A 22,429-nucleotide genomic window follows, 5' to 3' on the forward strand; every position below is an offset into this window, starting at 1 on the left:
TATAACTGAATGACACAACTGAGCAAATATCCTGGAAAAATCTTTTGTCATTAAGAATGAGGTCAACATGCGGGAAATTCCAATGACCTTAGGTTTCCTTAAAGCCAAAGTGCAAAAACATCTAAAGTTGTTTCCTGTTAGTACTTTATTAATAAAAGATCAATTTGATGACATATTAACTGAAAAAAACAAAAAAAAAACATAGGCTTATAAAGATTACATTATTTACTGTCTGACATGGATTGTTTGAGTTCAGCCATTGAACTGGTTCAGATAGTCTCATAGTAAAACTATACAAAAGTGCACAGTTTCCATACAGTTATTGTACAAACACAATCCTTTCAAGAATATACAATAAAGAATAATAATAATAAAAACCCTCAATAAATATAGAAGTTGAAAGGAATCTAAAAGATAGAAAATAGCTTGTTTCCCCTCTCTTTAATCTGATGAAGGAATACGTGTCAGTGTTCAGGGGAAGTCCAGCTGGCCGTGATGTTCACAGTGTTTGGGACAAACGTATCCCCCCCGCTGATCTTCTCGGTTCTTCCTCCTGTCGGTCCTGGGCCGGTCCTGCTCGTTGTTGCAGCGATGCACCAGAACCGGATCTTTCTCGGCTGGAGATTTCTTCATCAGCAGTCTCTGGAGAATCTGTTTGTCTGAGCGTTCCTTGTGAAAATCATCCTCATACACCTTTAGCTAAGAAAAAAAGAACAAATTAAGATAAAAAAAAAGGGTTTGATTGTGCCTTTTATACATTGTAAATGTGCAGTAAGTTGTTAGCTAGCGTTTTTGTAATTGCATTGCAGACTATTATTACTAATAGGAATATATAGTATTAATATTAATGTTCACATTAACATAATCCAATAAAACCTGAAAGAAAATTATCAGCATTCCTAGTGTGTAAGACTCTCATGTATTATGACATATTCAACATCAGGAAGACATCTTGACATCATAATTAGTTTAACTGGAAACTACTGATTATTTCCTTTTGCAAGAAGATTCTTTGTTCATGTGACAGTTCAAAATCACAAAGGAAATCTTTGACGGAAGACTGATGAACCTGATCTACAGGTAAGAACATCATGATACAGGTTCATTGTCTTCAAGGTCGGCCTAAGCCTTAATGGGGCCCTAAGCAGAATTTTATTTGGGGGCTCATGGTGCCGCCCGCCAATAAGATTGACTTTTGTCAATGCTTGATTATTCGCAGACTACAAAGCTCACCCATTATCAATTTTATTAGTTGTAGCTGTGTTGCTAATATCAATGCGTGCCTGGCATGTTTTTACCCTTCTACAGTTTCAAATTGTAACAGTAGCAAACCCACAAGAGTGGCCTGCTCTTATTTTGCACTTTAATATTCAAAGTCTTAAGTGGTATACTCAATGTGGTGTACTAAATAAACCAGCAAACCTGCTTATGGTATAAAAGAAATTCTGAGCAAATGTGCAGAACAATTAACTAAAAAACTTTAGATAAACAGTCTCTTCTTATATAAAAAGAATAATTTAATTACAAATGGACAATATTAAATTAAATACTTAAATAAGACATAAAATGAACAGATCAGAATCAGATGGACCTGTAACAAGATAACAATAACAAATGTATTAACATTAAAGGCATGCAAATTCTGTCATTTACTCATTCTCCATGTATCAATTTCTGTCTTCTGAACACAAAAGAAGATATTTTGATGAATGTGTGTAACCTTTGGTTACCCACATTCTTCAAAATATCCTATTTTGTGTTCAGCAAAAGTAAGAAATTGATACATGGAGAGTGAGTCAATAATATCATTTTTGGGTGAACTATCCCTTTAACTATCCATGTATACTATAGGCTGCTGTCCCGCTTTATAACAAAGTGGCAGACACAACTGATTACTTTCACTTTAGACATAACCAACTGTGTTTATGTAAACCCTGTGTGTATTTGACAGTATTTGCACAATCAGACGCAATTTAGATGAAGTCCAGTAATCGGGCGATGTTTATGCTAGCAAAAAAAAAACAAAAAAAAAAACGCATGTCAGAACAGCACGTGAATTAAATGTTTAACCGCTAGGCTTTAAAGCAAATGCAAATAATAAACTTTTTTGATTGAGAATAAGTGAAGCATTTTTGATTTTAATACTGTATTAGTAAATGTTGAAATTAACAGGAACTAAGATTAATAAATGCTAAATACGTTTTTTCATTGTAAGATAAGTTCACTAATTTAGCTGGTTAATAAATGAAACTTTACTGTAAAATTATTCAGTAGCTGGCATGTCAGCGTGCTAAAACTGTTTGTAGGCTGGAGGAATCAGCCTACAAACAGAGGAAGATCTCTTTTGTGTTGCATAGGAGATGATTAGCTGGTAACATCTGCCCCCCAGTGGTGGAGCTCTGTAACAGAAGGCTGAACTGTGCTCACCTGCTCCTGCAACAGCGCCATCTGCTGACGCATGTCCCCTTCTCTGCGCCGCAGTCTCTTGTTCTCCTGCAGCATGCGCTCGTGGTCCTTCTGCTCCGTCTTATAATCAGCCTCATAAATTTTCGTCTGTGGATGGGTAACATTATTGAGATTTGACCGTGCTTAGTCACATTTGACTGTAATGTATGAAACCTGTACAACTTTAATCTCCACCTGTTTGTTTAAAATGTAAACTATGTTTTTGTAAAAACATCTAAGAAACAAACATTTTTAATAACGATAAACAGTTCATATTTCACTCCAAATTTAAAGGTTTATTTTTTTAAATTGTATTTTTAATATTAGGACCATTATTATTTTTATTTTCATCATTTGCTGCTTTAGTGTAATGAAAAAACAACAACTATATTTAAAGATTCAACATTGTTAAAAATCATGTTTTTTGTGCATGCCTCGTTTATAATTTTATTGCACTGCAATACGTTTTACACGCCAGAATTAAATACATATTGTTGAGATAGAGTTAAAACATATTTATATGCATTTTACGTACGTATGCTATAGTGTTATTTACATGAGAATTTAATCTCTCTTTTTTAAAATATAAATTGCATATTTGCGCTCAATTTGGGCATCTGAATAAAACTGAGATTTCCATATTCTCCTACATCATAAGTCATAAAACTACAGGCCCCTTTACAACTGTCTTGGTTGTTTTGGGATGTTATGATCACATGTTAACTCACCTGACACTGCAGCGCCTCCAGCTGTTCTTTCAGATCCTGAACCTCTCTCACCGGGTCAGAGCGGATCTCCATTCCCAGAGCAGCCAGTCTGAGGCTTGACTTTGTGCCTGGTGACACGGTAGACCGTACTTCCAGCGATGGTTTACGGGACCGTTGGTGTAGCTGAGAGTCTGAGGTGCCACTCAAATCTGGGGTCTACCAACAGAGAAAAAGTCAGCAAAATGTTAAAAGATAGACATTTATTATAGCTACTGTAAATCGCTGGCCTGACTGATTCTGTAAGCTGACCTGTGTCCCTCTAGTCCACTGATGAAGATCTGTTTGGTGCAGTCGGCTCTCCAGCAGTCGGATATACTCCTGGAGATGCTGGTTTTTCTTCAGTTCCTGCATCAGTGTTTGTTCATAATATTCCCCCTTATTCTACACACACACAACAGAAAAAAGTGTCAGTGTCTGCTCATCTATCTACTTCAGAATCACAGCAAAACATCAGTCACACCACAGCATTCCATGAAAATGTACAAACAAACAAACAAACAAACAAACAAACAAACAAACAAACACTAAATTAGCTATATAATATTCTCAGCTAAGTGGACGAGCTGCAAAAATCCACCTATGAACCTTTTTCTTTAGGATTATGTGATATGTAACCATCTGCAGGCAGCCAAGATCTCTAGCATTAAATTATTCCCAATATGGCTTACAATTACCAACACTTGGCTGACCACCAGTGCAACCAAACAACCCTCTTCAGATTACACGGGCTCACTGGTAGACCACGGGGATCTTGAGTTCATCCTGCTGTTCATAAATCTACACTTGAATGTCTTCAGCAGTGTGTTATAGGGCATTAGTGTGCTGGAGTATGGGAGATTCATAGGGGATCTGCAAGATCCTCATATTCCTGGCTCTCGACCATGCCAAGCGATCAAATGAACTAATTACTCCAAACAACATAAAGGATACCTGAAGCCATCCTTTGGCTTTCTTCAAATATAAAACGGTCCAGATGTAATAAATTGGTGAGAGATGACTCATCACACATATTGCTTTTCCAATTATTCAAAGAAGCAGGGTTTGTGCAGCAGGTTATGGACTTGCATAGAAGGTGTGCTCCAGAGCTCAAATCTAGTCAGCTATGGGCGATTCTTTTAGCGCCCAAAGCGCCCGCCCGCGCCCAAGCGCGCCCATCTCAGACAGCCACAGGCTAGCGATAAAGGGAAGCAGTGCGCGCAAGGCTTTCAAATGCAAATGGAAAGTTTGTGCAATATGTTTGTTTTTGTGTAAAAAGCATTATTAATAATGATGATGATTTGTATTTATATAGCGCCTTTCCAACACCCAAGCTCGCTTTACAAAGATAGGTTAAGGCAGTGGTTCTCAAACTGGGGAACGTGAGGTGACAGAAGCGGGTAATGTTAGCCGACACGAACAAAATGCTGAATTTTGCCATTCATTCAAGTCTGCTACATCTTAAAATAACATTAAAATTTAGCATGTATTTTTAGCTAGTAAAATACCGTATATACAGTAGGCTACATGACATCCGATCAAATTACCTCATTTTTTTGGGGGGTCAAAACTGGCTGTATTCACACAGGCGGCGATAGATGTATCATGATGTATCATGATTCCTGCAGATTATGCTGTCTGCAAATTGCGCTATTGGCCTACTGCCGTTCTCGACAATGTACCTTTGTAAAAGTGGGGATTTAGCACTTAACGTACGAGCACAAAGAACAAAGACAGATCTCTGTGCATAGAGATCAATTTAAGATTCAAACTCTCATCAATACAAAAACATACCCTGTGTCAGGTCCTGTGTTTAATGTTGATCACATTATACGAATATCCACACGATTTCAAATGTGACATTGAATTTATACAACAGTTCGACAAACGATGGATATTAATATTAAGTGATGTTCATTTTAAACACAGTGTTGTCCGTATTTTTTGCAACAAAACGATAGCTCCAACGAGAGCCACAACAGTGTTTGTGAACGAATCTGCGGCTTTGAACAAATCGTGAGAGTCAATGATTCATTCATAATTACTTACAGCCGCTTTCTTCGCTACTGATGAATAAATGACTCACTCACTCATAAAGACACCTACTGGCGGATTTAATTAAACATTTTAAAGCATCACTTTTTACAATAATTGCATATTTCTCCATTGAAATTTTTTTATTTAAAGCATTATTTATTTTATAAAGGTAAAAAATGCACTGGAAATAAAGATTTAAGGGGGCAAACATTGTCCCTTAATGAAAAAGGTGTGACTGCAGAGAGGGGGTACGCAGAATGATGTTAAAAGCCACATGGGGAACAACACTTTAAAAAGTTTGAGAACCACTGGGTTAAGGAATATAACAAAATCAACATAAAAAGCACAATACACACACCAAGGCCAGAAAGTAAAATACAGAGGTCACTTACAAAGTTAGGTTAAAGATACAAACAAAGAGGGATTCAAACAAACAACATACTGTATAATAAGGTCGAATTTACAGACTGTGAGCTGAGGAGTAGGCTAATATTCAGAAAAAAAAGTGTTTTAAGAGGTTTTTGAATGAGAGAAGGGTGGATGCTTGACGGATGCCTTGAGGAAGAGCCACAATGCTAAAAGACCTCCCACTAAACACTGGAAGTCAGATAGACGTGCAGATCATGTCTATATTGGGTCCGTCGGTCCATGACCAATTCTGGACATCTATTCGACGTCCAAACTAGGTCCACTATTTGGACGTCCAACCATGACCCAACTTGTTTGCATGTTGACGTTCAACATTTGACCGTTGAACTAGGTCATTTTTTTGAACCTCATTTGGACGTCTATTACAGGTGCAGGAAATTTACATGATTAATATGCAATATTTTTTTTATTTACAAATATCAACATTGCTGTTATCAACATGATTAATACATATGAATACAGATTATTTATAGTTATTTAAGATAATTTTCCAAAAGAAGTTATAGAAGATACTAAATTTTATGTTGAAAAGACGTCCACAAACGACCACATTTGGTCCCACAGACGTCAATATTAGATGTGCAAAAGACGTTGAATAAAGATGTCACCTGGCGTTACAAAACAACCCCTTCAGTGGACCGAAATTCGACGTCCAAAAATTACATAGAAAAGACGTCACTCTGACGTCACATTGCGCAGTGGTTGATGGCTCTTATGGTTACCAGACTATTGAAACTGACTGAATATAGCACAGCCCCACCTAAGATATTTTTCACCAGCCGTTTTTTCAGACTGATGCACAAAATATGTTAGCAGCCTAATTTTATTTTTTAAATATCGCACATGAATGTGCTCACTAGGAATTGTACTAAAGCTGGTGCAAGTGCTAATTGACATCCTGACAGATTCAGTGTTGCAGCTCTATATATAATTGTGATTTCATTACTTTAAACTTAGTATTACCATGGAAGATGTCAAAAAATGCTACAATGTTATCAGAGTGTAAACATGTTAAAAATATTTTTGAAGAAAAACAATTCAAATTGTAATATGACTGAATCAACCCGACTAGCTAAGATTATTCCATTGGAAGTCATTTTTAATGGCAGTCACCATGAAATCGAAAGTGACATTTTTTTAAATTAAATATTGCAGTATTTATTATAAATGACCTGTGCACATATTGTTTATTAATTCATGTGCCTTATGATCTTTAAAATAACTCCCCCTAATTCTTGCAGAGACATCTATTATTCTCTTCGCTTCTCTGATAACGTGTTTACTGGCGTGAGGGCGAGGCAACCTGTCACTCACATGAGATCCACCAATAACAATCCACCACCATCCAATCAGTTCCCTTTCGTTCAGTCACTCCGAGTTACGTCAGTGACTGACAAAATGGTTTCACTTAGAACCCTTTCACCTTCGAGTTCTACAAAACGAGCCATTTTCCAAGGATTCCTCCTCAGGCCACACCCTCCTCTTGTGCACTGCAACCAGTGAGCGTGTAGGATGAGATCATTCAGCACTCCAGATGATGAGACGATGTCTATCGCCACATCACAAGGTGGGCTGGAGTCTTCCGGAGATGAAGAGTGTACCCCCCCCGGACATGAGGGTAGGCCTGATCCAGGGCTCATGGAAGAGCTGTATGCCGCCACCAACCTCGCTCTCCGGGCGACGAAGGTGACCGCACGCTCCCTGGGTCAGATGATGTCCAAAGCTGTGGTCGAGGAGAGACACCTCTGGCCCAACCTGGCTGATATGCGAGAGGCTGACTCTCTATAACTCTTCCACATCTCAGGCTGGCCTCTTTGGCGACGCAATCAAGGACTTTGCCCAAAAGTACTCGGCCGCCCAGAAGCAGACTGAGGCGATAAAACATATTCTGCCCAGCTCAGATGCCTCAGTTCGCTCGCCACCGAGGGCACCCTCCTGCGGCTCCCACCCCTCCTGCCCGGCCCCAGCAGCAGCCTTCACCCAAGGTTGTACCGTGGAGGTAGCCGCAGGAAGACACCCCAGCCCGTACCAGCCCCGCAGCCTCCCAAATGCCAGGCGAAGCGGCGCTCCTGATACAGGCCGCTCAGAGATTTTTAAACTTTTTTAAAATATTTTTTAACAGAAGAAAATTATACCTATATAATCGTCTACTGCAGTATTGCATCAGGCAGTGCATTGTAGTCTCCTTGAGCAAAATTTTTATTCATTCATTTCAATAGGAGTGGAAGAATTTTCCAAACTTGTTAAATCATCTAAATCGACAACATGTATGCTAGACCCTATACCAACTAAGTTAATGAAAGAGATGCTTCCAGAGGTCATAGATCCTCTTCTTAATATCATTAATTAATCTTTGTCATTAGGATACATACCAAACACTTTTAACCCTTCGGAGTCTTGGGCTATTTTGGCCGTTTTTGAGTACTTTCATTTTTTTTAAATTTTGCAACATAAACAAATGTTTACCATACCAATGTTTGGTATAATTTTTTTCAGCACAACATCACCTATATGATCAGACAATTAGTTTTTCACTTTGATGTACTCTATCAACATACTGGACCCAAAATCACACAAAAAACACAAAATCCGAATAGAAAAATTATAGCTTTTCTACTACAAAAAACACAAACATGCTCAATGAAGCATTTTAAAAGGTTTAAAATGTAAACACAAGTTGTAAATGTCAACATATACAGGTACAATTCAGATATAATCAACCTATATACAAAAAAAATATGATTTACAAAAAAAGCGGGTGTAGCCATAGGCTTTTTTTCTTTCTTTTTAGCTCAGCCACTTTTTAAAAAAATGTTGTGCACACAATTATTCAGAGAGCTATATTTAAGGCCTTGCATTCCCAGAGTATGAGGGTTCGCAAATAGTGCAAATACAACATAAAAAAATGTAAAATTGAGATAAAATTAAACTATATGCAGCAAAAAGCAGGTGTGGCAATAGGCGTTTTTTCTTTTCTTTTTTGCTTAGAAACTCTACAAAACACTTCATGTACAATTACACAGATAGCTATACATTACAGGGATTTCATTCCTTGAGTAAGAGGGGTTCCTCAATAGTGCAAATATACCATACAAAAGGTAAAATGAACACAAAATCAAATTATACATACAAGTATTTACAACAAATATCAGGTGTTTTTTTATTTTTATTTTTTATCTGTGCCTCTCCTCAAAACAGTTTATCTAAATCTACTCCTAAACTACCTAAACTACTCCTAAACTACCTAAACTTTCTACACTACTCCTAAACTACTCTCAAAATCTACTCAAACTCTTCCAAAAACTAGCAATAATCTCTCTCTCTATATATAACGTATATATGTCTCTCTTTATCAACTCCGTAAATCCTCTGCCTTTCAATTTTGCGTCTTAGCTCAGTTGGCTCCTCCTCCATTCCGTCAAACGTGCATCCTGAAGAGCAGAGTCAGCAGATTCACACATTTTTCTCCGTTTTGTTTTATGACAAAAAACGACGAAGTTATTCGAATAAATGCAACGCCTGTCGCATCCCATCTTGCGTTCTTTTACGAACGCGTCAGTATTTTCTTATATAAAGTTTAAATGATCATATCTCCGTTTTTACTTGGTCTATCAACACAAAACAAAAAGTAAAATAGAATTTCAAGCCAGCACTTTCGACAGAAGTGGACGGCAGCGCTCAACGTGACTCTGTTTTTATGCTTCGACGTCTTAAACTGGTCATGTAACTTCGGCGACCCCGAAGAGCTGGTTATGATTAAACCACTTGTTAAAAAAAAACACAACTTGATTCTACAAAATTAGTCAATTAAAGGCCGATCTCAAATCTACCTTTTCTGTCAAAGATACTAGAAAAGGCAGTATCCTCACAACTATGTTCTTTTCAAGAAAGAAATGGTATCTGCGAGGATTTTCAGTCAGGATTTAGACTGTATCATAGTACTGAGACTGCTCTCATTAGAGTCACAAATGATTTGCTCTTATCATCAGATCGTGGTTGTATCGCTCTATTAGTGCTACTCGATCTTAGTCCTGCATTTGATACTATTGACCACAACATTCTTTTAAATAGACTCGAAAATTATGTTGGCATTAGTGGAACTGCACCAGCATTATTTAAATCATACTTATCTGACCGTTTTTAGTTTGTAGCAGTAAATGAAGAGATGTCATATCGATCAAAAGTTCAGTATGGCGTACCACAAGGCTCAGTACTAGGACCGCTGCTGTTCACTCTGTACATGCTACCCTTAGGAGATATCATTAGGAAGCATGGCATTAGTTTTAACTGTTATGCTGACAATACTATATTTCTATATTTCTTCACACCCTGACGAAACTTACCAATTCACAAAATTAAGGGAATGCAGCTGATATAAAAAAACTGGATGACTAGAAATTTCCTACTACATAATTCTGAAAAAAACAGAGATTCTAATTATTGGACAAAAAACGTCCTCACGTAATAACCTAGAATACTGTCTAACACTTGATGGCTGCTCTGTCAAGCCCTCATCGTCAGTTAGTAACCTGGGTGTGCTCTTTGAAACCAATCTTTCATTTGAAAGTCACGTGTTTAGTATCTGTAAAACTGTGTTTTTCATCTTAAAAATATATCTAAATTACGTCATATGCTCTCAATGAAAAATGCAGAACAATTGGTTCATGCGTTCATGACATCAAGGCTAGATTATTGTAATGCTCTACTGAGTGGTTGCCCTGGACGTTTAATACATAAACTACAGCTGGTCCAAAACGCAGCCGCTAGAGTTCTTACCAGAACCAGGAAGTATGACCATATTAGCCCGGTTCTGTCAACACTCCATTGGCTCCCTATTAAACATTGTATATATTTTAAAATATTGCTGATTACTTACAAAGCACTAAATGGTTTAGCTCCCCTGTACTTGAGCGAGCTCTTAACGCATTATAGTCCTTCACGTCTATTGCGATCTCAAAATTCTGGCCAGTTGATAATACCTAGAATATCAAAATCGACTGCTGGCGGGAGATCCTTTTCCTATTTATCACCAAAACTTTGGAACAATCTTCCTAGCATTGTCCGGGAAGCAGACACAGTCTGTCAGTTCAAATCAAGACTAAAAACACATATCTTTGGCTTAGCATACACATAACACAATATAGACTTCTATAATTCAATGTTAGGCTGCATAGTTTAGATCCGCCGGAACCGGAAACACTTCCCATAAATCCTGATGTACTTTGTACATCATAAGAAGGATGGTGTCTACGCTAATATTAGTCTCTCTGTTTATCCCGAGGTTTACCGCAGTCCGCCGGATGCAGGCTGTATCCGGACCTGATGAAGGACCTGTGCCTGGACACGACGACAACGCAGTCCTGAAGTGTCAACAGGACACTCTCTTGTGAAGGCCTCCTTCCCTTTACCTCTGTACAGATAAAACATTGTCGGGATAATTCCGATTCACGTGGCTACGCGGAAGCGCCAAAAAATTCTCAGAGCCACCAGACACTGTTTTATGCAAATGAGCAGCCAGATCGCATTAAAGGTTTTCTGTTAGAACAGTGTCGTGTTAGCGGCCCCTAAGTTAATAACTAATGATCGCTGTGACGGAAGTGAATCAATCAAAACTAACTTTTGCTGGACAATAACTTTATTCTAGAGCTGCTGTAAAGCCCAAACAATCTCTGTTACTTTTAATTTCCTATTATCACTGTAAAGCTGCTTTGAAACAGTCCATATTGTTAAAAGCGCTATATAAATGAAGGGGACTTGACTTGATGACAGAAAGCTCAGACAGCCGCTGTGGCGTGATTAAATTGAGACCCCATTTCGTCAGTCACTGACGTAACTCGGAGTGACTGAACGAAAGGGAATGTGTCGGTTACGTATGTAACCCTCGTTCCCTGAGGAGGGAACTGAGACGTTACGTCCCCCTGCCACAACCACTGTACCCCTGGAACAGACTGGAGTTCAGTCTCGGCTCCTCAGCAGGAAAACATAATGCGAGATTTCCAGTGTCCCTCCTTTTATACCCATGCGGTGGGGCGGAGTTGCGCTATGCAAATTCCACAGACACATGGCATTTCCTTGCCATTGGCTCGTTTTGTAGAAATCGAAGGTGATAGGCTTCTAAGCGAAACCCCCATTTCGTCAGTCACTGGTGTAATGTCTCCGTTCCCTCCTCAGGGACCGAGGGTTACATACGTAACCAAGACGTTCCCATTGGACAAAATAAATTCCTACCCAACAATCTTCGAGAAGATGATTGCAACTTCTGTTTAATGCTGACTTTAAAAGTCAGGTCATGTAAAAATAGCTTCACAAGATAACATACTCACTGGTAATGTGATAAGAAGGACTTGTCCATCCAGTGGTGTTAGTTCAGGGCAGGATTGCCTGTTTGCCCAACCACTGGCAAACGGGATGTTAATAGGTAAACTCTAACAATATTTACTTTTCTGTTTAGTGACAACAATGATGCTAAAATTACACACTTAGCTTTAAACGCATCTCTGCCATAAGAATTTGAGTGTGTGTGTGTGTCTGCCCACGTACCTGTTCATGTTCTACTTTGAACAGCAGTCTGCTGTTGAGCTGTTTGAGGGCAGTGTTTTCCTCCTCGAGAGCCGCCACACGCTGCTGGAGGCCCACACTTGTGCTGTGGTAGATATGATCCCACTCCTCGTTCAGTTTCATCAGCTGACACACACACACACACACACACACACACACACACACACACACACACACACACACACACACACACACACACACACACACACACACACACACACACACACACACACACACACACACACACACACATTGACTTTCATATCATTGTGGGGAGTTTATGTTGACATCTATTGTTAATTTGCTTTGTAATTGTATTTGCTGTATCCTAACCCTACACTAACCCTAAACCCCTGCAGAAACCATAGGGGCCATTGTCTACCTGTTTTTACTATCATTGTAATGACATTTGATCCCTACAAACACAGCAAAATCTGACTCACCTACACCCAAAACACTTATATAGAGCTAAAATGAAGTGTCTTCACTATGTACTAAAATTTAAAAGAATCATTTGATACAATGCACTTATTGCGTTAATGCCTGTTTTTACTTCTATTTCAATATACCTGCATGTAATTACAGCTGTATTTAATTTCTGTAATTACATCTATAATTACACTGTTGCCTTTACCTTACAACTTAACGCACCCTTAAACCTACTCATACCACCAAACCTGTCCTAACCTTCCCCGTATCCCACCATAATAGCACAATTGTTTTACAATACAATATCAAAACAATAAAAACATTGCACCTAGCATTCATTTGTTTATTAATTTATTTATTTGCTTGTTTCCACCACAGAATATAACATATTGAAAAATAAGTCTGCCTTTTTATCTCGCAATTCTGGCTTTGTTTTTCACAATTGCAAGTCACAAAGTCTTGTATAAACTCGCAATTCTAAAATAAAAAAAGTAATTGCAACTTTTCCTCACAATTATGACTTTTTTCCTTACAATTGCGAGTTTATATCTCGCAATTCTGACTTAATAACATACAATTGCCAGTTTATGTCTCACAATTCTAAATAAAAATTTCAGAATTTTGAGAAAAAAAGTCACAATTAACATTTTTTTTATTCAGTGGCTGAAACAAGCTTCATATATTTTTTTATGTAAGTACCTAGTAGTTAAAGACACCTAATATAAAGTGGGACCACACTAGATGCGCAAAAATTGCGCAAGATGCACAAAAAAGAAGTATCTAAATGAAAGTCAAATTCATGTTCTGAGCTGTTGTAATTGAAAAATTTTTTTTTTTCTTTTCTTTTATGGTAAATTTCAGATAATTATACATCAGGTACACTATATACTAGTAGATTATGAAAATTGAGTTTTAGGGTCACAGTGTTTTATTCTACCTCTTTGTTGATTCTCCGTAGTTCAGTGTTTTTATTGAGGAGCTGAAGCTTCTCTTCATCAGAAGAGGTGATTGACATGCTTTCTGTGATGAGGGTTAACTGCTCCTCCCCAGAGAGAAGAGACACTTCCTGTGCCACATCCTCCACCTGCCTACAACACGTGAAAACACCCACACATTAGTTTTTAAAAATATTTTAAGATCTCTCACATTATTATTATTATTATAAATAATATATAATTATATTATCATGGTGAGCAGACAGCAATTTAGATCTTGTGTTCTTTCCTGCCCACGCTTACATCACGGGTGGGGATACACACGATGTATATGTTGTTTGTCATGGGGATCGCAAATGGATCTAACAAAGGGGTTAGAGACAGACCTGGCCTTTTCTCTGACCTCACCTACATCCAGTGCCTTTTCTCAGGGTTCAGAAGCACGCGCTGGGTTTTTTTTTCCGCCCCGAGTGAGGCAGCGTGCTGCAAATATCCAGCTCTGAAGAGTTAGATGTTGTAAGCATTGAGGCAGGAGATATTGAGGACCCGCCACCTCACTCTCCAGCCTATGAGGAGTTCCAGAAGCTCCTGCCCCGCCGCTCTCAGGGGCTGCAGAGAGGGAGCAGCCCCAAAAACCTAAATCCAGCTCCTCATACCGTGCCGCACAAAAGCGTCGCTACCCAACCAGAGAGAAGGAGGATTGGTGAGGCGCTGTAAAACCCAGCCTTCACAGGGTAAGATGGATCTGGGCACCGTCATCATCACCAAGAAGCGTGCGGAAAAGAGTTCCCGATGCCAGACCTTTGAGGGTAGATCCCCCGGGGAGAAGGGGTCAACGCCTTATTATAGTTTAGTTTAGTTTATTTATTTCTATAGCAACTGTCACTGACCATTGTGCTGTACAAAAATTGTAAAAACAACACCAATCAAAACAATAAAAAAACAAACAAAGACAGTTACATACAGAAAAATGAGCTAAAAAAGACCCTAAAAAGATGTTATAAGCCTTCTCTAAAAGGTATGTTTTGAGTTTTGTTTTAAACAGACATTTTGTAGCGATTACCCTAATTGGGAACGGCTCATTATAAGCTGCCCATTTCCCCTCTGTGCCCTCAATGGGCCGTTCTGACAACCCCGCCACCTTGTGTGCTTTGGGGTGCAGCGATCTCCGGCGAGCCCATATCTCAGTGTCCGCCTGAAAATGTAGTGGTGCTAGGATGCTCGCCCCCTCTGAGAACGGCTCCAGAACTACCAGATGTTCACTGCCAGTGTGCCGTTTAAGGGCACTGAAGTGGTTGCTCGAAAAACATCAGAGGCCAGTCTCAAGAGGCTGGTTCCTTTAGTTGCGTTTCTGCCAGCATGAAAGCTAATGCCAAATATATCTTGTTGGGTCCTGCACATAGTCGAAAAAGGTTACACAGTTCAGTTTGGGTCTCGCCCACCCATATTTATGGGGGTCCTGCCCACAGTGGTAGGCCCCGAGCAGGCTCTGGTTATGGAACAGGGGGTAAAGATTTTGTAGGGGAAGGGGGCCATAGAATGTGTACCTCCCCCGACAAAGAAGCCGATTTCTACAGCTGGCATTTTATCGTTCCAAAAATAAACACCTGAACCAGTCAATCATGCAGCTCAAATTCAAAATGTTAACTTTGAGACAGATCTAGTCACAAATCAGGCCCAAGGACTGGTTTGGCACAATAGATTTCATCGGCGATCGGTTGATTTTAGCTCAGTCGCATCAGTTAGCGGTTCGGCATCGGGATGTCGTCCTTGCTCTTATGAAAATGTTGGGGTTAAGGTTAAACGCCAAGAAGAGTGTGCTGTCTCCAGCACAGAGGACCACTTTTCTAGGGATGGTATGGGATTTGGTTACAAGCACGTCTTTAACCCTGCATGCATTGAATTGATCCTGTCTGTCGTAAACCGAATAAAGCTAGGACAGTCACTCACCGTAAAGCAGTTTCAGAGACTGTTGGGTTTGTTGGCAGCAGCGTCCAATGTGATTCTGACCTGTTGCATATGAGAGCCCTACAGTGGTGGCTCAGGACCAGGGGATACTCCCAGAGGGGCACCCAATTTCGCATTATCAAGGTCACACAGCGCTGGTTGCATGCCTTGGTTATGTGGAAGAAACCATAGTTCCTATCCGAAGGTCCCATGCGGGGAGCTCCTTGTCGTAGCAAGATACAAACGACGGATGCTGCCCTCACGGGTTTGAGATTGATTCTAGAAAGTTGCTCAACTCAAGTTCTGTGGAGGGGGCATCATCTCTCCTGGCATATAAACCACTTAAACTGCCTGTAGATGATGGCTGTCTTTCTTGCTCTCGAGAATTTCCTCCCAGACATCAGGGGTTCCTCCGTACAGACAACACCTCGGTGGTCTCCTACATAAAACACCAGGGGGGTTTGACCTCGTGTCCACTTTGCAAACTGCTGCACCAAATATTTCTGTGGTCCCAAGGGAAGCTGCTGTCACTCAGGGCATCTTACATTCCTGGGAACCAAAATTAGGGAGCAGACATCCTGTCGAGGCAGGGGCTGAGGCCGAGGGGAAACGGAGGATGGAGGGTGTTCGGCCAGGCAGAAATGGATCTGTTTGCATCTTGAGAGATGTCTCACTGTCCACTCTGGTTCTCCCTCACGCACCCAGCTCCTCTGCGACTGGATGCTAATGGTACAGACATGGCAAAGGCTATGTGCTTTAATATGTAATTAATGGTTCATGATCAAATTAAATATGTACAGGTATAAGTTGCATATGTTTCCAGGACAAGCCTTTTTACCAAGAGTACCTCTCTGTTAGTTTGGTACTACAGTATTTACATGAATCATTCAGCACAACATTGCTAACATTTGTTATCTTGGTTATTTACAGATACGTTAATGAAGCTAGATGACATGATGTACAACACAGCTAGAAGCTAACGTTAATTTTTTCTAATGTTAGGCTAACGTTATGTTGGAGATGTTAAAAATAAAGTTCAAATACGTTGCTGACTTAACGTTACCTTAGAACAGATGTAGACATCCTTGTTTAATTTATCCACGTTTAGTTGCTGTTGTGGTCAACCACATAACTTAATCCAGAGCAGACACTTCTCGGGTGAGATGTGGCTTGGGAAAGGGTAAACAATACACACCGTCGCCCAGCCTCTCGGGATACCTAGCGTCGGAGTTGCATGTACTCCATGCATACCGTTTGACCATTTTAAACTTAAAATGACAAGAAAAAACATATAAAAACAAATGAAAACTGACTAACTGCAATGGATTTCAATGGACGTGGAAGCAGAGAATGTCCGAGTGTATTGTGAGCTGTGATTGGCTCATTGCGTTTGGGGGCGTGGCTTAGCCATAGGTCAATTTACGACGTTGAGACCATCCTTCACTCCAGAGCTCCATCCAAAAGGGAACTGTATTCCTTAAAGTGGAGAGTGTTCACTTCTTGGTGCAGTGGTCGTATATTGAGGTTGAGGCCTGCAGTACTCTCTGGGGAACCGGCTTGGGATCTGGCCATGGTGCTCCAAGGCCTGTCCCTAGCTCTCTTCGAGCCTTTTGAAGAGGTTCCAATCAAGTTTCTGAATCTTAAAACATTGATTATCCTTGCCATTACATCTCTAAAAAAGAATGGGAGATCTGCAAGCCCTGTGGTTTGCACCTTCGTGCTTGGAATTTGCACCTGGCATGATGAAGACTTTTCTTCACCCTAGGCCAGGTTACATCCCTAAGGTGCCCACTAATATGGATAGATCTATTGTGCTGCAGGCCTTCAGTCATCATCCCTTCTGGGATACAGACTAAAGAGTAATCTGCTAGTCATGGCAGTCCTAGCTCACTCGACTAGGAGTATGGCTGCCTCTAAGGATCTTCTGTCAGGAGATTTACTTACACCGCACACATTCGTGAGGTTTTAAAACCTGGACATGAGCTCTACACCAGGAGCGCAGGTGCTCTCCTCTTAGTGCTTTTCTTGAACAATTTCACACTAGACAGATACTTGTCATTATTGCGGTGTGGGTATAAATGTTCCCACAGCGTCAACCGAAGCAGCACAAGTTCCCTTGAAAGGGAACGCCTCGGTTACGACTGTAACCTTGGTTCCCTGAAGAGGCAACGAGATACTGCGCAGCCCTATCATACCTACTGCGTGCCTGTCAGCAACTTACTTCAGCCTATTAGAAGCTAGCTTTGCTCTGTTTTGGCATGCTTTATAGTTTCCTGGTTCATGACGTCACCTTCCTCTGAAGTCTCGTCACACCATTGGACTGATTTCAATCAGCATTCCAACAGCGTCAATCGATGCAGCGTCTCGTTCTCTCTTCAGGGAACCAAGGTTACAGTCGTACAACTTTAACTTTGAAATATAGCTGTTGATATGTTAATTCTATAAATAAAACATTATTTAAACCCTTTATGAAGTTGATTTCCTCATGGGGATATTTGTACTTGAAAGCTTGTCGAATTTTTCTATTCTTGTGAGGATCCACCTAAGTTTAAATAATCACTTTACATGACAAGGGCCATACTGTTAAAATAATTAATTACTGCAGTGATTATAATGTGTAAAGTTCCTCCACAATTTAATTACAAATTAAATGCATTTTAATAGATAATGAGAAGTTAAATAGATTCGTATTAAATACAACATATTAAAGCTCAATTTATTCTTGAAATATGTATCATTATTATTATTATTATTATTATTTTTTTTTTTTTAACAGTCTATGGGATTAACACTGCTGTTATTGCTGCTGTGGTGATACAGTAATGGGCAGATGGACTCTGATAATCTGAACCAGCTCAAATAAAGTCATGGGTGTTATGCAAATGTCCCCATATTTCATTTCAGTCTCATGATGAATGACTCATACTAAACTTTGACAAAGTATGAACTAATAAAAGTTAGACAAACACATCACCTCGTCACACCATTTTCCATAAAAAGAAAATGACTATATAAAAGCTTTGGGAAATTTGAGTTAGGATGGGTTTCTGTTTCTATTCTCCCTTTGCATGAGACTGGGTTTTTATTTTCTCGCAGGACATCAAACAAATATATCAAAATGAAAGTTAACAGTTACGCTAATGCTAAGTCAGTTAATTGTATTAACATTTATGTGCAGTGTGGCCCTTGTCATGTAAAGTGACTTTTTAAAATATAGGTCAACATGTCCACCCGTGTGATGCTGTATTGGTGAAACTGTCACTAAAGCCCTATTTGGATGGGATTAGTTTAACATGGAGAGGTGGGTAAAGTAACTATAACCAGAGCTTCTCTGTGATTTTAGTCCCATCCGAATGTTCCATCTCAGTGATCATTCAGGGCAATGTCAGTAAAGATTACGGCGACTTTTACCTTCTATATAAAGGTCCAGAAAAAATACCTCAGGCAATACTAATCACATGCAAATAAACACGCCGAAAATATGTATGTAAATATTCTGTTATTTTCTGTTTAAAAGTAGTTTTCTTTTAGCGTTATGTAAGTGCCTATTGCCAAAATAATCCAATCTCAATTTAATTGATACATCAATCGACTGATCTTTTTTTATAAATATAGGTTATATGTGTTTGCGCACATGATATCAGGAAGCAACGTAATACGCACATGACGACAGGAAGGTGACGGTAGTGCATAAATCGAGTTAGCCCTGAGTTTTACTGAGATATCTTATCCTGTGGGAGTTGGCCATTATTATTACGGACGCCCTGTGGTAAAATTACATTACTCAATCTACCTTTGTAAAACTAATACTGTCCGAATAGGGCTTAAGACGTCATATATGTGTGATTACAGTCCAGAGAATTATTGTGTCTCCTGAGAGATTGCAAAATCAGAGGAGGTTATTGCAGGAGGTTATGTACACTAACAAAAAAAAAGTACTTTTGAGAATCATATACATGAATATCTCACCTAAACATGCCACTCTTTATAATATTCCAAGGATCATGTACTATTGTACAAAATAACCCATTTCACACTCTTAAAATTATAGGTTCCAATAGGAAATTTTCACAGCGATGCCATAGAAGAACCATTGTTACCTACCCAAGGAACCACTCTGTGAACCGTTCTTGAAAAAAAAAAAACGTTCTTACTGTGAAGATAATCTATAAATATAGATAATAATTCAATAGATACAATAAAGAACCATTTGTGGAATAAAAACTTGCCATGGATGTTAAAGATTCTTCATGGAGCAATCAATGTCAATAAAGAACCCCTATTTTTATGAGTGTATTAGAACATTATTACAAAAAGAGTCCCTACTTCCTGTTTACAGTTTTCTTCTATGACAAACTGATTGCACTTTATCCGATTTTAGAGGCCTGTACACACACACATACACCTTATAACACATACCGTACTATTAAATGGATGAAGTCCATTTAATCTGCAAATTTAGATGCTGAAAGACAGTAAAATAATACCCAGACTGAAGATCATTCTCCTCCTCAGGTAAAGAGCGCTCTTTGCTTGAAGAGTCCTCTTCTGACAGTGAAGACTGTGAACTTCCTTCCATGACCCTTTCAAATCTGAATCCAAATGATTAATAGCTGTAGTTCTAATCCTCTTGTCGTCTTTTACTCCTAAATCCAAGTGATGTAAAGTGTACAGCCTAAAGGCAGTGTGGTAGCATAATGTTATTCACTGGAGGGGAAGTTCACATTTAAACCCCCTCATTGACATGCAAGACATCACAGAGTAGGAAGTAATGCTCAGTGTGACACAATAATAAACAATCATATGTCAAAACTGAAAAATCTTTACAAACTAATAACAATATAATGGGAATAATTGATTTGGTCAAATATGTAGCACTATTGTGTGACTTATTATTTGAAAGGGATTTTATGTCTTTGTAATGGTTTGAGATACAAAACTAGATTGAGATACAAAATAAGGAAGTGATTTGCTGGTAGGCTGCAGGGAATTTCCACTTCAGTATCATCTGTTTTCTGTGGGCTTTCTGAAAGACAGCTAAAAGCAGCACGGTTAAAAGTCAAACCACAATATCTCACTGTGAACACATGAGTGAAAGGACATTGGGGGGTTATTTTCAACTCCCAGAATGTCGGTTTAATTGTAGCCTACTGTAAACAATGTACCATGGTAACCATATTTTCCACCAAAATTCCAGTTACAAGAGTTGTTGTTACTACTGCAATAGATAGTTGGATTTAATATTATTACTTTTCTGGGAAACATTAAGTTCAATGGTGGATGATGTTCCCTGTGACAATTTACAGTTTCATTGTACTAACCGAAACGGTAGTATAGTATTTAGTGCAAGAAAATTTTCTTGTGAATATTTAGAATATTTAGACTTTTCCACCAAAGCATTTTGAGAGCCGGTTCAGAGCTGGTGACCACTCCCGAACCAGTTCTTTGTGTTTCGACAGCCAAAAAAACGGTTCTCGGCCAGGAAAATTGGTTCCAAAGCGGCACCAACTCTTTGCTGGACTAGAACCGTTCTTTTACCACGTCATGCTTACGTCGGGGGCAGGGGGCGGGTTTAAAACACAAATGTGTTCTAAACGTCTTCTTCTGACCCCAATATAGGATCGCAAAGCCAGGAGAAACATTTGCAGAAATTGTTATGCTTGAAGTTGGCACAAGCGTTTCTAGCTAAGACGTAAGGTGACGTACACAGTGACGTAACGACATCATTCGCTGGGCTCTCTAGCCAGTGAAAAAACAAACAGGTTCTGAGAAGGTTCGGAAGTTGAACCAGCCTTGAACCAACTTTGAACCAGCACCAGTTCCGAACCAGTTCTTTTTTGGTGGAAAAGAGGTATTTGTGTCTTTGGTTCAGTCCTGTTCCTAGTTTTCTCGCTCCTCGTTTGTGTTCATGTATACCACCTGTGTTCATAGTTTATTTGCCCATTATTCTTTGCCTGGACTCACCTTCTCTGATTGCATTCCCCTGTGTCTCGTCACCCTGTTAGTCTTCCTAGCCTATTTAAACCCTGTGCACTCATTCACTCACCACAAAGTTTTGTATGTGGTTACACTGCACTTCTGAGCGTTCTCTTTATGGTTTCCTGTTTCCCGGTTCCCCTGCCTGTACCTTGGATTATTCTCCTGCTTCTGACCCCTGCTTGTGTTTCCTGGTTTGTTTGAGTGTTTGTTTGGACTGCTTCCCTAAGTTACGACCATTGCTTGTTTCTTGGATTACGTGTCTGGATTAACCCTAAATAAAGCTGCATTTGGATCCCAACGTCTTGTCCCTGAGCAGTTTTGTAACAACAGTGACTTAAAACAAAACACAAAAATCAACTGAAATCAAATGATGAGTGTAAATCAGTAATTTTACAGATCAGTGCAGACTTTTTACAGCTGGAACACCCCATCTACACTGAGACCATGTTTACACGTTGAGTGGTGCGACTACATTCTAAACTATATGTGTGTTGTACTTAGGGATGCAACGATTACAGATTTTGTAAGTACGATTATTGTCTGAGAAATAATCACGATTTAACGATTATCATGATTATTATGCATCAATTAATTTCACAATACTATATGTATAATATCACATGAACACTCAACACTAGATTTAATGTGTTATTTGCCACAACACAGTACAAAATTATAAAATTACAAACGATAATCAATCTCTTCCTTTGGAATTAAAGAGAAGTGCTTTGTAAACATCCAGCATTTTTCTTTTTAAAATAACAAATTAAGTCAATGGCTGCAGGGCTCTTTGATTGAAATAGATCACAAAATGATTAAGTGTTTAGTTTGTTCTAAATTTATTTTCAACCTGAGGTAGAAAACTTGATAACATGAAAACAATATCTTGTTAGTTTTTGACTTAAAAACAAATAAAGGGATAATAAA

The 22,429-nt window shown here is 39.2% G+C and overlaps 1 protein-coding gene across 1 annotated transcript; it reads right to left on the bottom strand.

The window, feature by feature from the left end:
• Window positions 1–127: 127 nt before the first annotated feature.
• Window positions 128–20,266, bottom strand: LOC143744269 (uncharacterized). The gene is made up of 7 exons (XM_077235657.1): window positions 20,011–20,266; window positions 13,579–13,729; window positions 12,195–12,338; window positions 3,462–3,593; window positions 3,174–3,368; window positions 2,428–2,553; window positions 128–699 (listed from the first exon to the last, which is right to left on the bottom strand). The coding sequence occupies exons 1-7, from the start codon at window positions 20,100–20,102 to the stop codon at window positions 472–474; spliced, it is 1,068 nt and encodes a 355-aa protein (XP_077091772.1). The 5' UTR covers window positions 20,103–20,266; the 3' UTR covers window positions 128–471.
• Window positions 20,267–22,429: the final 2,163 nt, after the last annotated feature.

This window comes from Siphateles boraxobius, unplaced genomic scaffold (genome assembly GCF_051911475.1).
Source record: "Siphateles boraxobius isolate OS27281-9 unplaced genomic scaffold, OSU_SipBor_1 2, whole genome shotgun sequence".
In the NCBI taxonomy this organism is placed as follows: domain Eukaryota; kingdom Metazoa; phylum Chordata; class Actinopteri; order Cypriniformes; family Leuciscidae; genus Siphateles; species Siphateles boraxobius.

What these genes read in the sequence shown, in the direction of transcription:
- LOC143744269 (XM_077235657.1), bottom strand. Translation starts at nt 20,102, where the DNA reads ATGGAAGGAAGTTCACAGTCTTCACTGTCAGAAGAGGACTCTTCAAGC. An exon ending in TGGAGGCGCTGCAGTGTCAG is followed by an intron (nt 2,554 to 3,173) that starts GTGAGTTAACAT and finishes ACCCATCCACAG; the next exon opens with ACGAAAATTTATGAGGCTGA. An exon ending in TGGCGCTGTTGCAGGAGCAG is followed by an intron (nt 700 to 2,427) that starts GTGAGCACAGTT and finishes TTTTTTTCTTAG; the next exon opens with CTAAAGGTGTATGAGGATGA.